The sequence below is a fragment of the Xiphias gladius genome, chromosome 3 (genome assembly GCF_016859285.1).
Source record: "Xiphias gladius isolate SHS-SW01 ecotype Sanya breed wild chromosome 3, ASM1685928v1, whole genome shotgun sequence".
NCBI lineage: Eukaryota > Metazoa > Chordata > Actinopteri > Istiophoriformes > Xiphiidae > Xiphias > Xiphias gladius.
In genome coordinates this window covers 209,924-223,874 of record NC_053402.1, presented here as the reverse complement: position 1 = coordinate 223,874, position 13,951 = coordinate 209,924, and the positions used below count along the sequence as shown (strand labels likewise).

At 40.5% G+C, this 13,951-nt stretch overlaps 1 protein-coding gene across 1 annotated transcript; it reads left to right on the top strand.

Annotated features, from left to right (window-relative positions):
- Positions 1-790: 790 nt before the first annotated feature.
- rad23aa (RAD23 homolog A, nucleotide excision repair protein a) lies at positions 791-8,887 on the top strand. The gene is made up of 9 exons (XM_040156048.1): positions 791-1,086; positions 2,029-2,190; positions 2,387-2,613; positions 4,294-4,337; positions 5,189-5,316; positions 6,531-6,618; positions 7,722-7,852; positions 8,329-8,490; positions 8,635-8,887. The coding sequence occupies exons 1-9, from the start codon at positions 1,021-1,023 to the stop codon at positions 8,746-8,748; spliced, it is 1,122 nt and encodes a 373-aa protein (XP_040011982.1). The 5' UTR covers positions 791-1,020; the 3' UTR covers positions 8,749-8,887.
- Positions 8,888-13,951: the final 5,064 nt, after the last annotated feature.

Genomic DNA, 13,951 nt, shown 5'->3' with positions numbered 1-13,951 from the left:
TTGTGTTTGTGTCTGTTTTTGTTTCTGCCTGCTTATCCTAATGAAGAGCAAAACCTCAATATTCTCTTTTAATAAATTCTTAATAAAATAATGCTAATAAAATAAAATAAAACAAAAATTTAAAAAGTCATTTAACTGCAACAGCAATTATGTGACCATGTTGAATTCTACATTCTGTTCTGTAACTTTTGTTATCAAGACTTTATTAATTTGTAAAACAAGAGCAGACATTACATACAAACTGCTCTTTCTAGGTATTAACAAATTCATATACCCCCAACAATCTACTTACACAAAGCCAAGTTGTTTCATACCTTCCAGTTCATCAAGTTATTATTTTAGTAATTTCGACAGGTCAAGATTTCAGTAGCATTATTTGTAATTCAGTTTTCAGATAGTTAAAGCTACGGTAAATAAATTACATTATATTCCTAATACAACTTCGGCGACCATTCCCACTAGTAAGAATGTATTTAGACAGGTTTATTTAAATGGATATTAAATGACTGTTCTGGTTAGTACAAATGAATTGGAGATAGCTTATGCAGATTGCAGAATTTGTAACGTCAATCTAAAAAATAATAAAATAGCTGATGGCGTCACATCTTGGGCTACAAGGACAGCTGCGTGTATATTAAGTTACTGTTCTCACCAGTCGCACTGGAGGTCCAGCTAGCTTAAATTACAACCATTACTGGACGTACTTTGATAATGACCATTCAAAATGCATCTGTAAAGACGGAATGTACAGTTAGTGAAGTGGAACGTCTCGCTCGTTAAAGCGGCTTGCCATAGTCGCGTCGTTCAACACGAGATCTCGTACCTTCCAGCGGAGCTCTTCTCGCCGCACCACCAACTTGTCACCAAAGATGGCGATTTGCTGAGTGCTCATGGATACATACATTTCTCGGCTAGTTGCTATCTTACCCGAAACGCCAACTTTTAAAACAAATTAACTGCTTAGCAAGCAACAGTTTCTTCCTTTGAAGCATATCTGACACAACGGCAGCCATCGCTACCATGCAGATCACGCTTAAAACACTGCAGCAGCAGACTATTCAAATTGAGATAGACCCCGAACAAACGGTGAGTGGCTATTAGCTAGCGTTGCTAACTTTAGCTAACAGTACAAGCTGCGGGACCTATGTTTTAACTTTACGAGTAGACCCTACCGATTTACTTGGTATCGCCAATTAAAGAACAATTTGTGCACTTTCGGTAAAAGGGCGGAAGTGTTAGAAATGAGCAAACCGAATGACACAGGGAGCTTAACAACGCGAAACCTCACTCACTAGCAAACGTTAGCGGGATAGCTAGCTGAAGAGCCCGTTAACAAAGTCATCGCGACGCGACTGCAAACGAATTGCTCATCTTTTCAAGTTTGTGTCGTGGTTACTTTGCTGCTACTGGTCCTGAGTGATATCTGATCTAGTATGTAATGCCGCAACCTCTATTTCGAACCAAAGTTTCCCACGGCGCTGTGACTGCGAATGCTAACGCATATGACAATTGCGATTTGCCTTTTTGGTAGCGCACCGAGAAGCTTGCTAAGTTTGTTAGCATGTTCACATCGTTGTCATGTAGCTATCAAGGCTAACGCTAAGTGGACATTACATTGTGTTGTTCAATCTGTCATTGACATGACTTTCATTACTCATAGTGGACATCATACATGTAACTTTACACTTGTATTTACAGTAAAGACTGTCATGCTGTGTGATACATTACACCTGAATGAAACCACTGCATATGGACTGCACTAACTCAACAGTCTTTTTCAAATCAGCTGTGAGTCTTCCCTGTCCAGTAGTGACATTGTCAATGGTCCATCTAGACAGCATTTGTTTAATCTAATAGGTGCTTTGTAGAATATTGAGGACTATGGCCTGAAGATGAGAGATCTGAGGGGTGAATGAAAGACTGCCATCTTTCACAGAGTATAGGTATTTACATAAAGCATTAGGAGACCATTTGAAATGTGCTTCCATGTGGATGATTATGGAATATGATTTCTGTCTTTGTTATCAGGTGAAGGCTTTGAAAGAGAAGATAGAAGCAGAAAGAGGCAAAGACAACTTTCCTGTATCTGGGCAGAAGCTTATATACGCTGGAAAAATCCTGCAAGATGACACACCTATTAAGGACTACAAAATTGACGAGAAGAATTTTGTAGTAGTGATGGTGTCCAAGGTGAGATCTTATTGTAATGCGCACAGAGGACATATGACGTTGGGTTTTATTGTGTTGTTGTGTTTAAACTTGCATTTCTTAGCTAATCTGTTGTCAACTGTTACGTGCTACTACTTTTTTGGCTGATTTTAATATAAGCAGTATCACTATTAAGTTGATAGTCTAACAGCACCTTTTTTTTTTTAACTGGCTAAAGGCTAAGCCTGCAGCTGCCGCCTCTCCCCCAGTCTCAGAAGCCCCCAAGCCCACTTTACAGGACTCTGGCTCCACGTCAACAGCTGTCCCAGCCACAACCCCAGCCCCAGCCCAAGCCCCAGTCCCAGCCCCAGCCCCAGCCCCAGCCCCAGCAGCTGCCCCCCTTCCCCCGGAGGAGGCCAAAGAGGAGCCAAGTGCCGCAGCCATAGAACCACAACAACCAGCCAGGTAGACGCCGTCTATTACATAGTGTGTAATGTTTAGAGCTGCAGTGATGAGTCAATGATTGGATTAGTCAACTGATTAAAAAATGTATCTGCAACTATTTTAAAAATAGATTAATAATTTTAGTTATTTTTCGAGCAAGTGGTTCAAAGATTTACTGATTCCAGCTTCTCAAATGTTAGGTATCGATGCTTTTCTTTGTCAATTATGATAATTAACTAAATCTCTATGGCTGTTGGACTGTTGGTTGAAAAAAAGTAGCAATTTAAATACTTCATCTTGGACTGTTTGAAAGCCACATTTTTCACAATTTTCTTACATTTAATAAACCAAACGATTAACGGGTCAGGATGTATTACTGGTAAATATGGTTGAAATCAATATCACAGTAATTCATTTTCAGATATAGATATATAGGGTTTAATCCAGAGCACTTTGTTGTGACATAATTGTCCCGTCACTGCACCCAAATGTACCCCATAAAATCAAGAACAGGATGAATGCTGCTAGCAGCCCTCTCAGTTATTTTTGTTTCTCAGTTGTAGTAAAATTGTGTTAATTTTTGTAATTAGCCAAATAATGAAACGGAATCGTTGGCATGTTATTTCATAAACATGCATCAGAAGCCAGTGTCTGTATGCCTAACCAAAGATGGTTTGTCCTGGGAATGCTGCTCTGTATCATTGTTGTTGTTTTTAAAAAGGGAGTGAGTGGATTGTGGATTAGATTTTTCGCAAGTCAAACACACATTTATCTACACACAGTCTGTCTGTAGATAAATGATCTAACGCTCACTTAATTTTCCACCTATCTTCAGCCCTAACTGTCCAAAGTGACTTATTAGCAGTTCATGGAAAAGTACATAGCAGTCATCACTAGATATGATGTTACATTTGAATGTAAATTATTATTTATTATAATAATCATGGTTTAATAGTTGTACGTTTTCCATTAATGTAGCTAATAACTCATTAAATGTGATTAATTTGGCTTGTTTTTCTAGACACAAACTGACTTGAAGTTTTTTAAAAGTTGAATTCCAAGTAAAATATTATAATATAAAATTTTGTCAGTGGCACAGTTAAGCCCTGTTAAAACACAGGGATGAACTTTCACGTATTTTCTCACCCTATGTTTTGTTCATATGACTTTATTATGTCCAAAATGTTATAATTTCATTACGGAAATTGAAAACAATATTAGTTAGAAGTCTAATAAAACATGTCCAATGTAAATTTTTGTATCATTTTATTTTTATTATGTAGAACGGGTGTACAGTATTCACTGTAATGTTCATTGTCCCCTTTAACGGAGCATTGATTCGTTATAATTGGGGTTGTGCAGATTGGCTCGATCCCCCACCCAGATGTGTTGTTAATGGGGAGTGGAACAACAATGGAATGAATATCTGTCAAACTATATGTTGAACAGAAGAACATGAGTCATTCAGTGGTTAGGATTCAGTCCAATTATACCAATTTTCATTAACACGTAAGACATGTAATTTCAATTCAACATAGTAAGTGATCTGTAATGTGACATTATTTAATTGCATGGAATAGGTGTTGATGTCGAAATGCAGTTGTCAGGATCGTTTACCTACTTTGCTCATCACAATGGACTCAGAGAAATGTTATGTAGATGTTGTGTCTGATTTTCGTCTTCACCTTTTCTGTTCTGTAGCTCCAGTGGCGGGAGCCAGGGCTTGGATGCCTCTTCAGCACTGGGTAGGTAATGGATGGGTCAGTGCCAGACTTAGATCATACATCAAGCAACTCGACCCTGCACACCTCTAATAGTCTCTGTGCAGCAGTTTGGGCATTTTCTCATTGTTGTTAAATCTAAATTGTACCATTTCAGACAATTGACAGTGTTATTAGTGTGTTAATATCACAGCAGTGCATTTCTTGTGTAAATCCTAGATTATACTTGCTGTGCCAGAAATTGTTACTGCTGTGAGTCAGGGACTTTACAGGCTACAGTGCAATACATACCGTTCCTATATTTAGGCTGTGACAAAAGTAAGCCATCCGTTATTGTGGTGCCACAGAGGGTGATGGGGATTCCCGTTTGGTCCACTTGTACAATATGTTCATACTCAGAAAATGTAAGAGAAGGAGACATGCTGCTATTTAAGCCCATATTTGCTCCTCGGTTGCAGTAATGTTGGAGTCACAACAGAGTTCTTTTCAGACATTTAGACAGATATAATATCTGACGGTCAACTAGAATTCGTAGAACCGAAAATTACATACACAGGGGTAAAAAGTTCTCTTGCAATGAACACTACAAAAATGGACCGGGATCAAAAGTTAATGTAATAAAGTGGCCATACATGTAATTTGCTAATTCAGAAGTGGGTTTAATGCTAAGTTACTCTATTAGGTTTGCAGTGTTTTCAAATTAAGTGCTGTATTTTTTTCGTTCTTGCTAATTCGATACTATACTTCTTACAGGAGGAATTGTTCAAAAAGCAACTTCCTACTGATACATTCCTGAGCATGTACCTTTGCAATTACTGTATAAGAACTATGCAGAGTCAGTGACTTGGTCATCTGTGTTTGTATTGTGTTTTCAGTGACTGGGGCCGAGTACGAGGCGATGCTGACGGAAATCATGTCAATGGGCTACGAAAGGGAGAGAGTGGTGGCTGCACTAAGGGCCAGTTTCAACAACCCCCACAGAGCTGTAGAATACCTTCTCACTGTACGTCACACACACACACACACGCGCACAATGAAATTATTCTTACCAGATGCAGATCTATCCCCTCAGCAATTCTGTCCCAAAAGTGCACACAATTCTGGCAACTAAACAAATACGAAATAGATTTTTAGTGTTGTATTTGCATGAGCCTCAGTTGATATTTCTGACCTCTTCAGCACCTGTTCTGCAACCAGGCCTCTTGGATCCTCTGCCCAGTCACTCTTCTTGCTTTTACTCTCCCAGCATTTAAAGTTGTGTCACAAATAGCCCACTCTACTGCAGCCCTTTGCTTTTGTGGGTCTAAATGTCTGCCAAGGGTAATTGAGTATTTTCCATTACTGAGTTATTGTTCTCAGAAATGACAGGCATTTCCCCTCTGATGATATTTTATTCAAGTATTTACCTAATTATTATATCTTTATATATATATCTTCATATCTAAAAAAAAAAAAGTAGTTCAGTTTCTCTGCACAGCAATTTGGTCGAAGTTTTTCATTTTACTATAAGTTATGGTTGCACATACTGACCATCATATCAGTCTGTTGTGGTAACCCACTTGTAAATTCATACTAAATTAGAAAGTAGCCAAAGCTCTGCTCACCCCCAGCACATTTTGGTGTGGCCACTACTTATACACACTGTGGAGATGTCACTTTTTGGGTTGGCTAACCGAATGTTATATCGAGAGGCGTTTTTCTAATATTCAGTCTACCCTCGTTGTTGAAAATGATGCAGACTCAATTTTACAAACGCCTTCTAAGTATAATGCAATACAAATCAACAGCATCACAAACTACGACCTAGAAAATGACTAAGTTTAATCAACAACTTTCTAAGAGTTAACAAAGAATGAACATTATAACCTTCGTGGAGGGCTGTTATATTTCCCTACTACAGTTTTGGCTACATGCAGTAAATAAACTGGCAGCTGAGTGTGTATATTTTGAAACTACTGAAGGATTTATGTGGCAATTGTCAGTTATAATGGGCAGTAGCTGTAGAGTTAAACCAAATTAAATGTGTAAGTTGTAGTAAAAGTATAAGTGCATTCTAAGTACATGTATTCACTTGGAACCAACAACTAATTACCATACTGTTAGTTACCAACTAACTTCTGTGGCCCTGACACTGGTCTATCCATGTTCTATGGCACCATGCAGGAAGTGGGTGTTTGTATATGTGTGTGACTGATGGTTGTATTTTTGTCTTTCCAGGGTATCCCCAGCAGCCCAGTCCAGGAGAGTAATCCACCAGCGCAGGCCCCCGCATCTGGACCCACAGAAGCTCCATCTCTAGCAGAGGGTGGGGCATGCAACTCACTTTAGTCCAAAAATACCTGCAATTAAGGTTTTTCTGTCTCCGCCTACTGTGTAAAAAAATAAACAGCAGTACTGGTGGCATGTTAACAATGGTGGATTTTAAAACTGCTCCCTCAGGCCCAGAGTAGTAACCGTGAAGCGCTAGAAGGCAACTTATATCACAGAGGAGACTGTTCCAGAACATGTAAATATCAGATGGTTGCTGGGCTTAGACAGGGCACATTTTCATATAGCCACAATGAATAGCTGGCATTGACTCACTGGCGGGCAGTGACTCATTTTATGACTCATTGGGCACAGAATGTTTCTCTACCATGGGCATGAATTAAACAGTCGTTTGACCTGTTAACAGGGATGGGAATTGATAAGATTTTATTGATACCAGCGCCATTATCGATTCTGCTTATCGGTCCGTTTCTTTATCGATTCCCTTGAAGATTCCTGATCAATTTTCTTTGTGGAGAAAAGTAGGCCTCCACAGGTTTTCAGCATCAATGCAACTGTTACATTATCTCTGAGTCTGAACACAAGCTGTAGCCTGAGGGCTAGCTGTAGCAAAGGTCTGTCTGTCATCATCTAAAATGGATGAAATTAGAGAATATTTGTATAGCATTCGTTTTAATTTAGTTGGTTCTCATTCAGAGGTGGGAGGGTGTGTGAACCCTGCAGCTTTACTGTTAGAAATTATGGGGAGCTGCGTGCGGTCCGTGGTAGCCTGGCTTCTTGTTAAACTACAATGTCTCATTTTCTATTTCTGCATGTGCAAAACACAGAAGATGAGATGTGGCTTTAGGGTTGTTGAAAGACACATTTGAGAAGCTGACAGTCTCAGTTGGAAGACATTCAAAGTTTTGCACTCAGTTCAGGTTAAATATACCGCAAATAGTTGTGTAACAAATCAAAAAATAGAGCTAGTGAGAGAAGTACAATGGCTGACTCCTCTCTCATTTACGCACAGGCGTCCAGCAAAATTTAGTTGGCTGCTAACAAAGTATAATGTCAGTCTGATTCTTATCCTTGTCTCACTGAGTAGTCAGGTCAGTCTGTAATGTTCTGCTCACGGTCACATATTTTGTATGTCATCAGGAGATAACCCACTTGCATTCCTGCGGACCCAGCCCCAGTTTCTGCACATGAGACAGGCCATCCAGCAGAACCCTGCTCTGCTACCAGCTCTTCTCCAACAACTAGGCAGGGAGAATCCTCAACTTCTACAGGTAACACACTCCGACTCGCAATAGGGAAAAATCTTCAAGCCAGACACACGTGACACAATCTCACACAGTAAGTTTTCCAGACCGGTGTGGAGTCATGTTGTGCCCACCCTGTGAAAATACTTGTTCAATTGCTGTCCCCAGCTCCCAGCAACTTTCGGGATAATGGTTAGTTAAAACCCAAGGTGATTTAGCTGTTCAAAAGACAAAAATTTTCCTCCCTAATCAAGCATTTTCACGGTGTACAGTAGTCAGTTACAAAGATGTCCTCTCAAAGGTTGGGCTATTACTGTATGTACACATTTTGTGAATATGTGACTCAGTACTCATGTATATGTGTCCATCCCTTTTCCTGCTGACCATCTCCATCTAATGTCCTTGTAGTCATCAAACAAACTGCTGCTTTAATGGGACTAAGTATTGTTATGTTACAGGTGTTAACCATACCCTCTTCTTCTCATTTGTGTTTCTTTCCCCAGCAAATCAGTCAGCATCAGGAGCTATTTATCCGAATGTTGAACGAGCCAGTGGGAGAGGGGGGAGAGGCACCAGAGGTTGGAGAGATGGGGGCAGCGGGGGAGGAGGGCGCACCTGTCAACTATATCCAGGTTACACCTCAGGAGAAGGAAGCTATCGAAAGGGTGAGTGATGAATGGAGACTAAATATTGAATATCGTGTTTTTCTTTTGTACATTAATACATTTCAAATTTAGAGTCTTAGATCCTTATAACGTCTGTCCTGTCTCCCTGCTCTCTGCTGCTCCCTATCTTTTATAACTGAACAGTTAAAAGCGTTGGGTTTCCCCGAGGCTCTGGTGATCCAGGCCTACTTTGCCTGCGAGAAGAACGAGAACCTGGCAGCCAACTTTCTCCTCAACCAGGGACTGGAGGATGACTGAACGCAGATCACTGCCTTCCTGCACCTCCTACCCTTCCCCTCTTCGGCTCAGCATAAAGACTGCACCCCCAATTTTACTGTACAGCTACCAGCCTCAGCTCAACCAAACAGGAGGGGAGGAGAGGGGAGAGCCAGCAGGGGGGTGGTGTTGGGGGGCGGGGGTGTTGGGGGTGGGGGGTGGGGGGGGCGGGAAGGGGGAAAGGGGAGGGTTGGTTATGGGTGGGCTAACATGCTTAAAGTACAGGAGGCTGTGTGCAGGAAGGTCAGACTTGGGTTATCAGAGGTTGGGGTGAAACAGTGTGGAAGAAATATGAAATCCACGTGAATTCCAATGGAATGTGTGGGGTTTGTCTAGGGGAGATCTATAATTTGATTTTAGACGCGCTTTGTGAACATTAGGGAGGGGGGCCACGGGGCTGAAGGGTTTGTGGCGAGTGTGTGCGTGTGCTTGTGTCTGCGTGTGTGAGTACATGTCTGTGTGCCTGTGCAGATGGATGCGATACAGTTAAGCTGAAAAAGTAATCAATTTGCATTCTCTAAGTTTGTCAATGCTGTAGCTGGATTGTATGGAAGCACATTCTCCTCACTGCACTTCAACAACATTATCAGTGTGTGTAGCTGCTTGTGTGTACCTCTGTAAGCGTCATGTATGTACGTCCCAAGAACGACACAGGCAGAGATGCACTGGACTGTGCTGCCCTCTGTATGAGTCTGACATGATGTTGCTGGGGGTCTGTTTGGGGAAAAAAATGGGAACTAAACCGACGAATAAGTATCTGGTTTTTCTGTTCGCTTTGTACCAGCCCTCGTGTTCTGCCATGGTGGCCGCACATATCGCAGCAAATCAGAACCCCTGCAGATGCTGCGCCTGCCTGTTTAGGTTACTCAAATGTGGAACTGTGTTGTCTATGCTGATTGCTTCTGGTGCTAATTAACACTATCAGAAAAATCAACTGTGCAACTTAAACATCCAGTTTTCAAGATTTTGATTATGTATTTTTTAAGATCTGCTATTATGATTTAAAAACAATAGGAGAAACTCGAGCTGTGACTGGTCACTAACGTTAAATTGTCAATTTTAACTAGTAGATGCAAAGACTGCAACTAAAACACTTTGAAATTTCTGGTGGCAGGTATGTTGTGAGTTCTCCGCATTATACTACTAATATATTTTCCCCCCAGTTTACCAAAAGGACCTTTTTTCTTTTTTCTTTTCTCCCTCATCAACCCACACTCTTAACTGTAACTGTTTTAGTTTGCAAGGAGTTGACCCACATTATATGGGAAGACACATTTCTTTACCTACTTAAATTAACTACAGAACCACAATGATTAAATGCCCGCACCTTTAACTTTTTTTTTTTTTTTGCAGGCAAATCTGAGTGTACTGCTTGGTGAGGAGTAAACCATTTGCATGTGGTTTTAACAGTGTCATGTTGTTGACTCATCAGGGCCATATGATGATGACATCTCTCTTTCTTTTATTCTGGTCAATTCTTAAAAAGTCCTAAAAGATTACTACCATCACACAGTGTACTACCATGTCTGGGATGTCTTGGAAAGCATATTTCTTGCCTTGTAACATTGCTTTCAAACTTTCAAAAAAAACTCAAGGGGAAGAACTGGGAATCAAATCTGTCTACAATTTCTGTTAATAATAATAAATACCGTACCATTATCTTTCCAACCTGAAGCAAATTTTAGTCAGAAGCTTAAACCATTGGATTTGATTGAATCTGAGCTCTGATAATGTTTAGATTAAATTCTGAATAAAAGAAAATAACACCAAATTAACTTACCTGTGATTCTCTACATTTTCTAGCACTCAATGTGCATTCAATAGCTAATGCTGTTAGGCTCAACTTAAAATAAGAAACTTGCAGATTAAGCAGTGGTGGGGCCAGACATAGGTAGTTGGCTTATTAGTATTGTGAACGGATTACTGAGTAGGCCTACTGGGTACAGGCCCAGGGGCCCCTGGACCACGACTTTGAAGTGACTTTAATGTTCTTGTTGGAAAGTCGATCAAATGAGCACAGAGATACACAAACATGACTACAAAGATGCAAAACAACAGCAAAAGAGGCGCAAATGATGACGAAGAGATGCAGAACGACCATTGACGACACAACTGTGTACAGTCCCGTTGAAAAGTTTCTAAAGCAACTGACTGCGAGATCTGTGTTTTCTATCTTTCGTTTGAACAGACGACAAATGCGGGGAAGACTAATTATATGTGGATAAAGGCTACATCGTGACACACACACTGAGGTTGAACTAAACACACAACTAATGAGAAGAAATTGTTCTGTGAGGAGCAGTTCTGATTCACCAACACCATACTGAATGTGCAGATGGGCCGATTGTCCACAATTACTGTATTATGAAGCTTATTATGGTAATTGCTGGCCTGGTTGTGGTGTGTGAGTTGGCATATGGGGCAAGTGTTTGTTTTGACTGCAAAGGTTCTCAGTTTAATGTGGGTCCATGAACAGACAACTGTTAAAGAAAAAACAAACTGATTTTGTATGTGTGAAGGCAGTTTTTACTGGCAACTGTCCTACAGCATCAACATGATCTTAGACTATGCTGTGCTACATTAAATATCAGCAGTCTTTCAGGTCTGACTCTTTGTGCCTCATTAGCCGCATCATTGTACATCGCACTCAGTCTGTTCAAGCCAAACAGCTTTTCAAATACTCATCTGGAATGCTGGGGCCCTCGAGTAGGTTAATCCAGTTCTACTATTCCAGCTTGCAATGGTTGGGAAGCATGGAACACCTCTGACCATCACAGTTATGACACATTTACACCTGCCAGAGTTGTCAGTTTACCCAACCTGCATGTCCTGACTTTATGAGGGAAAGCTGCAGATTAAATCGAAAGAATTACAGAAACAATTTTTAAGTAGGAATACCTAAAAACTGACATTTGTGACTAAACTTGAGTCTAACTCTAAATCCACTATGCAACTGATTCCCATTGGCTATCTCATGTCATGAGTTTGTGCGTGTGCGCTTAGTTGTGAAACCTTACAGTTGTAATAAATAAATTATTTTTTGGAAAAGCAATTAATTCCTGCCATCCTGATGATGTTTCCTGTAATTAGAATCCCAGCGTGCCACACAAACGCAAAAAAGCTTGCAAATATAAGAATACAGTTATTATTGATAGCTAAATCAGAATGCAAATTGACTTAACATTTTTTTTAGGGTTAAAATTTGTATACTTAAAACATTAAGCTACACCTATTTCCACTTGTGCGAGGCCATTTTATATATTAATTTCCCCTCATTACCCAGTTAACAGTTTAAAACTGCAATGATCAAGTGGCTCTTTAGCGGCTAAATTCTCACTAGCTTGTTGCTAACTTTGTGTGCCGTTTTGTGCTGGACGGGTAGTGTACACTGGGTTCATCGTGGCTTTTTTTTGCTGATGAGAGTTGTGAGTCTCAACCAAAACAGTAAAGTTGCGGACCGTAAAACCAAAACAATGAGCTAAAGACACTAAAACACACAATAGAGCTGAGGGGAACTGCAAATGGAATTGAGTAATACTTTCACATTACACATGGTCATTTGACCCATTGTTTATATCAAAATATCGATTAGTGCAGCTGTAGAAGTGAATTTCTCCACCTATGAGCAGAACTGCCACTTCATCCAGGACCTGAGCTAAGTTAGACTAAGATCACATTTCAGCACGCCTTCAGGACTTCACAGCCCAGGAAAGCAAGTAAGTACATTTATTCAAGTACCGTACCTAACTACAGTTTGAGGTACGTGTACTCACTACGAGAGTTTTTACATTTTCTGTTGCTGCATGATTCGCCACCACATTTCAGAGGGAAACATTGTCATTTTTTCCTCTATTTGACAGCTATAGTTACTAGTTACTTTTCAACTTATAATTTTATACAAAAACATGTATAAACCTAAAAAGTACAATGCACTGTTTGTGTGGAGGAAATTGTTTTTTTCTTTTCTACCCCGTTGATCATCTCATGACCCCTCAGATTTATCTAGTGGCCCTTTGGAGGGGCCTGGCACCTAGGTTGGGAACCGCTGGACTAAACCTACCTTGCTAAACCTTAAGTTTTAACAATCTAATAATGTCCTTAACAGTAACGTGTCAGTAACGGCCCATTTTTTCTGCAGAAGGAGTAGTTTTGCTTTTGATACTTTTAATTAAGCGGGATTTAAGCGCAGGACTTTAACCTGTAACGGTACAATGGGATGACACAGGCAGAGATGCAATGTGGTATTGCCACACTCTTTACCTAAGAGTCCTCTTCCACTACCGTCCATTGGCCATGGCCAGGTATGAGAGACACGGCTGCTCGTCCATCACCGAAATGACCAAGTAATAACCACAGCTGACAAGGGCAGGTTACAGCCAAGAACATCCTTTTATTCAATCAAGTAAAGGTGTTGCTCTTTTCAAACTGTTTTTTATTATTATTATGGAAAAGAAACTGTAATTAACACATGCATTTCACCATGGGCTCTGGGAGGTGTGTCTGAGGATGGGGTGCTGCTCTGAGGGGAGGAGGAGGAGGAGGAGGAGGAGGAGGAGGGGCACTCGTGGTGGGAGGGGTTACAGGCCAGAGACAAGGGGATAGGCCTGCCAGGGGCCTCAGTCCGCACATCGCTAAACAAGGCCCAGCATCCTACAAAACGTGTTAAAAACAAACAAAGGAAAATTTAACCCAAAAAAAAAAAAAAAAAGGCGGACGGTTCGGCCACAGGGTCCGACTGGGCTCTTTGAACAGTGCAGGGGCAGATACTGTAGACACCCTCCCTCAACAAACCACACACACACACACACACACACACACACACACACACACACTCTGCTCCATGCAACCTGTTCCTCTCTGATATGGCTTCTTAACTGTGGCGCTTTCACTTGTCACGGCTTGATTGATAATACTGCTGCTGGCTTCATTTGCTTGATGAACAAAAATAAAAACTTGCATATATATAATTGTTTTTTTTTTGTTGATTTTTTAACATTTTTTTGCAGGACAAAAAAAGAAAAATCTGTAATCACTTGATTTTGCTGGTGGAATTTCAAGGTGCTTTCTCTATAAGTCACCAAAGTCTACTAGTTTTACAGCTTTTAGAACCATATCACTTTGGTCAATGGTGGAGATTCAATACAACATTGTGAAGCAATGTGTAACATTTCTAATGATTGTGCTA

What these genes read in the sequence shown, in the direction of transcription:
- rad23aa (XM_040156048.1), top strand. Translation starts at nt 1,021, where the DNA reads ATGCAGATCACGCTTAAAACACTGCAGCAGCAGACTATTCAAATTGAG. An exon ending in AGATAGACCCCGAACAAACG is followed by an intron (nt 1,087 to 2,028) that starts GTGAGTGGCTAT and finishes CTTTGTTATCAG; the next exon opens with GTGAAGGCTTTGAAAGAGAA. An exon ending in GAACCACAACAACCAGCCAG is followed by an intron (nt 2,614 to 4,293) that starts GTAGACGCCGTC and finishes TCTGTTCTGTAG; the next exon opens with CTCCAGTGGCGGGAGCCAGG.